Source organism: Homalodisca vitripennis, chromosome 7, assembly GCF_021130785.1.
Source record: "Homalodisca vitripennis isolate AUS2020 chromosome 7, UT_GWSS_2.1, whole genome shotgun sequence".
Classification (NCBI taxonomy): domain Eukaryota; kingdom Metazoa; phylum Arthropoda; class Insecta; order Hemiptera; family Cicadellidae; genus Homalodisca; species Homalodisca vitripennis.
The window spans coordinates 109,549,594-109,556,687 of NC_060213.1; the positions used below are offsets into that span (position 1 = coordinate 109,549,594).

General features: G+C 30.7%; 1 protein-coding gene across 1 annotated transcript; it reads left to right on the forward strand.

The window, feature by feature from the left end:
- Positions 1-201: 201 nt before the first annotated feature.
- On the forward strand, positions 202-6,416 carry LOC124366594 (uncharacterized protein CG42266-like). Its single transcript, XM_046823190.1, has 2 exons — positions 202-349; positions 6,111-6,416. Exons 1-2 carry the CDS (start codon positions 325-327, stop codon positions 6,362-6,364), a joined length of 279 nt encoding a protein of 92 aa, XP_046679146.1. The 5' UTR covers positions 202-324; the 3' UTR covers positions 6,365-6,416.
- Positions 6,417-7,094: the final 678 nt, after the last annotated feature.

Below are 7,094 nucleotides of genomic sequence, written 5' to 3' on the forward strand. Positions count from 1 at the left end.
ATATTTGTATAGTGGCACACTTTGAACAGACTGCTAATTTAGGGTCGTTAGTTTATTAATATTATTGTTAACGTATTGAGTTATTTAGTTATTAATAATTGTTAAAATGTTTGCTTTCGTATCCACGGTATATTCAATTCGAGAGGAAATGCACCTCTTGTTTGATCAGTGTTTCCAACATATGCGTAGTTATCAGCGGAGACAAGTGAAGAAATATATACCGGGGGAGCGATAACATGGCCAAGGAAGGCAATGAAAAAATAAATTATTTAGAAGAGACATTCAGTCGTGAAAAGTCTCCAACGACGGTCTCCTACTTTAAAAATGAAGGTGTTTGCGACAATTTTAGGTAAATTTTTTAATAAATTATTTTTATTTACAAATTAATTTTTTTAAGGTGCCGTAAAATATTAAGCTGTTGTTTAATATTTATTTTATTTGCTATTCATTCAGTTTTATGTTCATACCCATTATTTGTCGTATAAAAAGAAAATTTTAAAATAAACTTACTAACCTTTTTATAAAATGCGTATTTTGTTATTTATTTTTTAAAAAGATATATCAGCTACATGATTATATTTCAATGGTTCCTTTCATATTCACCAACACACAAGAAAAATTTCCTAAAAATGACTTAGTACAAGTGGATAACCTAATGGAACAGTACATTGAATACATTAAATGTAACATTTCGTAAGTAATAACACACTTTGACAATAATAACTAGTGATGAGATAAGCTAATATTTGAGGAAAGTGATAAACAGTGATGACGATTCAGTAATAACGGTGCAAAAATCAAACATTCATTCATACACAGTTACTGTAGTAAAATTCAAGGGCATTTTAAATTATTTAATAAAATAGGTACAACTTAACTTATTTTTAAAGAGTTTCTAATATTCATGTTGTTTACCACTAACATACTGTATAAGTCTACTACATATAACGATACATGCAACGTAAGAAAATGTATGTTTTATTTATATGCTAAAGATGTTTTTTATTTACATATAATTTGTTGTTTTTTCAACTTTGGTTGGTTTGTGGTATTGATTGGCCTGTGTTCTAAATTATTCAATTCAGTCTTATTACGAATACCCTAAAGATTTAGAAGTATATTTTAAGTTATTTTATCGCAACAAAGAGATTCAAGACTTATATATAAAATACCTTGTAGTGAGTTATTTTTAATATAAACTTTTATAAGTTCTTTACATACAAACTTAGTGTTGTTTCGTCTATTTTTTGTATCATATAGAATAACATGTAACATAAACATTTTAGTACATACTATTCCAAAATCCACAAACTTGATACTTTTTCTACATAAAACGAAAAAATTATTTTTACATACAAGTAGACATTATCTTGCAGTTGTAACATATGATAGGCAAATCTTTAATTCGAATAAGTTATTATTTCAATACATTGAGAAATAATCACACTTAAACACTTATGCAATACACACACAATTTATACAAATTTTGAACTTTTATATCTCACATAAAAAAGCGTTTAGATACATAAGGAGTACAGTGTACTATTTATTATTTAATGTCAGTTACGATAGTTAGATATAAGCTCTTATAATAACATGTTTTTTATGGTAATATATATATATATATATATATATATATATATATATATATATAAACACACACACATACATATATAACAATATACACACCGTAATACTCACTGACTCATTGGCTAAAATATATAGATTTTAAATTATATTCATATGTTTATCTTGTGGCCTAAAGGCATACTAAAGAAGTATTTATTTCCGTCCCAACGGCCACTAAAGTTTACGTATTTAATCGTAAAGAATTTTCTCGTAAAAAGTTTATGGCGTAATTGCATAAAAATTATACTTCTTTATAGTTATTTTTTTTTAATTTATTAAATTGTATGCAATGCGTCACTATTCCAATTTTCGGTTAGATGGTTCGACTTCGATTGTCGATACCTGGATATATCGACTTTAAAGGATCAATACTGTAGCTCTTATCACTCGATTCTCATATAATGAAATCATTAGCTGTAAATCAGCAAAAATACAATTTAAAAGGTACAATATTTTATTTATATGCTTTCACGATTGAAAAAAAATTAAATATTTAAACCACCAATAATGTCCTGTAAAAAAATTAATAACACAATTATTGCTGGCAAATACCATATTACCGATTCATTATGACGTATATCGTTTAAAATCTCAGTCTATTCATAGATTTTTTTGTTACAATAGAAACGCTGAAAAATATTATTTCATAAAATTATTCTGATATTATTCAGGTTTTCTAAGACAATTGCATGTGTCGTATGAAGATAATCTCTACGCCAAAATTAAAAAGAGAAGTTTGGAAAGTGACAGATAAACTGTGAATTATGAATACATTTTTCATTTAAACGTTTCCTCCTCTGTGATAATTATTGTAAATAAATCAATATTAGATTGCCAAATTTAATATTGTACAGGAAAAGCTACGACATAGTCTCACCGAGTATATTTTGTACAAACAAATAAAATCGTACTTCTTACTTTGTACCACAATGGCAAGTCGATAAGTCTGGTAAATTATCATGTGATGTTTGCTTATGTTGGGCAGACCCGAAATACAGTTATCCTTATTAATTGATCAATTGATTTGAAATATGGCTTAATTTGAGCAAACAATAAAGTAATAATCTTAGAAGAAACATATTTGTACTTCATTTCCATTATCGGCAATATTCTTTAAAGTTATTTATGCTTGTGTTTTTTTTCGTTATCAAATGATCTTTTTGTATCCTGTTACAGTTGCTTATTACATTACTCAATTATTTCTGTCAGAAATTTTCCTGTAGAAGATTCCTAAAAATGGAACATTCTAAGCTGTCGAAAACATTACGCAATTATTTCAATCAAAAGACGCCGGAAGTTTTACCAAGTTAATAATACGCCATACAGGAAGCAGAAACAAAATATAAAATGATGATTTAAACTATTACTTAATTTAAACACGCAAAAATCTGAGGAAAATGTCCGATGTATAATGTAACTACAAAATTTTCAGGCTTTTGTCATATTTTATTGAAAAATTTATATCTTTCTCACATACTATAACAGTATTTTAGATTAACATATTATAATTTTTTTCACAAACTTAAAGAACATCAAAGTAACTATCTGACAATGGTTTATATTTTCACTTATATTACTCTAATGTAATAAAATCTTGTACCAGTCACTATAATCATTGAATGAATATTTTCAAAGTGTTTAATTTCTTTACCGTTATTCTATACCGTATATTTTTTAGTCCACTACACTACACCTTTACACTTGATTACATGATCATCAATCCAACCTAGGATGTATATTAATACAACACTAAGGGTAGAACCAAGTTGAATACATCACAAAATCGCCCAGATAAAAAGGCAAGTACTTACTTGGCTTCTGATACTGAAGGAAACTTTAGTTAATTTAAAGATTATTAGCGTTCAAAGTAATTCTTATAATAAAAAAAACTCAAGAATATTCGTAAGTAAATTTCTGACACTCAAAAACATAATACATTGATAAAGCATTGTACACTATTAAGGTCTACATTGTTTTTTTTTTCTATAAGAATGTTTAATATTTGCGTGTGTGTCCTGCACAAACTATGAAACATGTGGCACTAAATGTTCCCACTACCCATACAAGACCATAGTACATTATTGTTATAAAGTCGGTGTTTAAATTAGAAGCAGGAACACACTGTGAATGTAACAGGATTTTCTGAACATTTGCAACCGTTAATGTAATGTCATCCATAAAACTTCTCGGTGGTTTATTGGCGAATGCAGACTTGTTGTAACTGTATTATGTAGTCGAATTTTTATATAGTGAGAGCTGTTTTTGGCATTTTTTAAGTGCATATGTTAAAGTTATTGGAGTTAACACACAACATCGTAGTTGTGATTCCAGACTTACGCGTGTCACTACGCTCAGGTATTATTTGTTTATTTTAACCTAGATTGAAGTTATGTGCTAGGTTAGTTATATACCTGAGGAAGAAATCAGATTTCAGATCTCGAAACGTAGTTTGTACGAATGATGTCAAATGTCTGGAAAAAATCCCGTTTCCTTCACAATCCTTCCATCGCCAAAAACAAACTTCAAACAAAGATGAGAAACTTCATGACATGAAATAATTTTATTTGTTCATCACATTTTGTTGAGGATACTTGTATCACTAATTGAAAGGTTTCAGAGTTGTAAATTAGTTACAGGAAGTAACTCAATGGAAGTATTTTAAAATTTTTATTTGTAAAATAAACAAGTAATAGCTGAGCGTTGTGACACGTGAAAATGATTATACGTTCCAAGTTCAAGATCCCTGGCCAGCTTAACTACCCAATAAAACTCTCTTTTTAACTGGAGCCGTCGAATACATAGCATACATTGAGTGCTGACATGTATGTAACTAACTAAAGAATATGCCGGTCTGTCTTACTAGCCCAATGAACTTAAATTCGAGTTGAGCTAATCGATTAAAGATGCCCGGATGAGGTGTGCTGAGGTCTGGGTGATTATTTCACTTAGTTCTGAGGTCTGACGCAACAGTAGGACTGCGCTGCGTAATTTTGATTGTTACCGTTAAAATATATTCTACCTGAGCCTCTCACACCACAGAGGTCAGTCTGAGCGATCACTTCTTCCGTGCCTCAATTCATAGAATCTGGTGAATTATATTTTTTGTAACTACTACAATGATAGGTGCCAATCTCTTCGAGCTCTTCATATAACAAATCATACTTTCTGCAATAAACGACACAATCGTATTACGTGCGGTCTATGTTGAATATTCTACCTATTGCATTCTATAATATTCTAAATTATCTGTGGGTGTATACAAATTTTTCCTTAAACGTTTTTCATATACTACAAGGGACATAACCCTTTAGAACAAACTATTGTAGCTTTGATTTATGTGTTTTTCTCAGGCCAATTTGTCAGGAATGAGCCTTTAGAAACATCACCAAGATGGCTAGCTAAAAGAAAAAGGTGGAACAGTTATATATGAATTTTAGCAACAGAAGTCGCATTTAAAGGGAAACCACTAGCCTTAGTTCCAAGTCCATATGTTTTTATATTTCAATGGTTTAATGCCATTTTGAGTACCACCAGCAAGACACGCTAAGTAGGCTTTTAGCAAGGAAAGAATCAAAGAGCTGATAATTCTATACTCCGATAATTTCATTTCTGAATAGTTATCTTCTTTCTTTCTATCTTCTGTTAAAGTTTTAGATAGAGTTCCATTTAAAGTGATTCAGTCTAGACTTAATTCGATTTATTTAACAAGGCCCATAATCTTTTCCATGTTTACTGATTATCTATTACTTAGGTTTACAAATTAAAATACTTTTAGAAAAGTTTATACAAATATATGTTTCTTACAGATAACTCAAATGAAAAATTCTGCAGATAGTTAATAGATTTGAACTTGACGCTAGAAGGAAACATAATTTTTTCGGTCATTTTCCAACGTTCAGAAATACAAAATATCATTAACACTACGTTTCGAGATCAGATGTATGATCTCTTCTTCATGATAACAACTAACCTAACACATAAACACAAACTAGGTTAATATAAACAAACCTGAGTATTTTGATACTTTACGAATGAGGTACTCCGTTGGCGAATGCAGACCTATTACGATCTGTATTTTTTAGATCAGTTTAAATAATTAGTGTTGTGTTTTGTTATTTTATTAAGTGCGTGTATTAGAGTTAGGAAAGTTGACACACAACAAGGTGGTTATGACTCTTGACAAGCGTGTCACAACGCTTTGGTTTGAATGGTTTATTTTAACCTCGTTTGTAATTACGTGTTAGGTTAGTTATTTACCTGAAGAAGAGATCAGGTTGCATATCTCTAAACGTAGTGCTACTGACTTTTTGTATCACTGAACGATGCCAAATATCCGGAAAATCCTGTTTCCTTTATCTAATAGAGTTATGACTAGAAACTGTATTAGAAGATCTTATTTGGCGAAAGATAGTATGCAATTTATGGATTACAAAACACAACTAAAATGGAGGAGTATACTAATACAAGTACTTAATTTACAGGTGTGGCAATCATCTGCGCAGTGGTTTCCGCATTGCCGGGTCCCTACCCAGGACCTAGCCCCGCTCCTGCCCCAGGACCTCTGCCGGCACCTAGGCCTGCCCCAGGCCCTGCTCCCTACAACCGTCGCAACTATCCCGGATGTGGACCCCTAGGCTACAACTGCGACGTAGGCGGGTGCCCTCCTTTCTTCCCTCGTGGAGTAGCTTATGAAGGCTTCCCCTATCCAGGGTTTCCCCAATATCCTCTTCTTTAAACAACTACTTTAATTTAACGTAAAAATAGATAAATAAAATTTAAAACAAGTTTATGGCATTGCATCAGTATTCCGTTCATATCTATAGATCTAACATGTTCACTAATGTTATATTTTACAACAGCGAGTCTTACAAATCAAAGGCCATTCTTAATATATAATTTTCAACTAATTATGTAATTACAAATACTATCAGGCAATTTCAATTGTGTAGTTAAAAGCAAGACGACTGGAAATGTAAACAAAACTACTTTTGGGAAAATAATGTAATTATAAATCCATAAAGCGTCAAGTTACTAAAATACACATCGACAAGTAACGCGGCAAAGCGTTATGAACAGATTGGTTAGGTGAGAATTTGTGTTTAAGCACAGTAATCGATCTACCAAAAACATGTGCGAGTAATGAAATACACATTTAAAAAAATGTGACTTATCGATAAATTATTACATTAAGGACGAATTAGTTTCAGAATTCATATCCTGAAAGTATAAAAGTCTCGTACGAACCAATGCAATATAAAACTTAGAAATAGAAATACCTTACGGTGTTGACTGCATTCTACGCAGTCAACGAGCTTATGATCTGCTGAAATATCTGAAATTACTGGATTTTATGTCAATGCGATCTATTTCTAAATAATTTTTCAGTAGCATATTTAAAATGGTTCGTGTAAGTATGATTTACGTTTAATCACAAAAGCTAATATTTAGTTCTTTATTATCTTTTG

What these genes read in the sequence shown, in the direction of transcription:
- LOC124366594 (XM_046823190.1), top strand. Translation starts at nt 325, where the DNA reads ATGAAGGTGTTTGCGACAATTTTAG. An exon ending in GGTGTTTGCGACAATTTTAG is followed by an intron (nt 350 to 6,110) that starts GTAAATTTTTTA and finishes CTTAATTTACAG; the next exon opens with GTGTGGCAATCATCTGCGCA.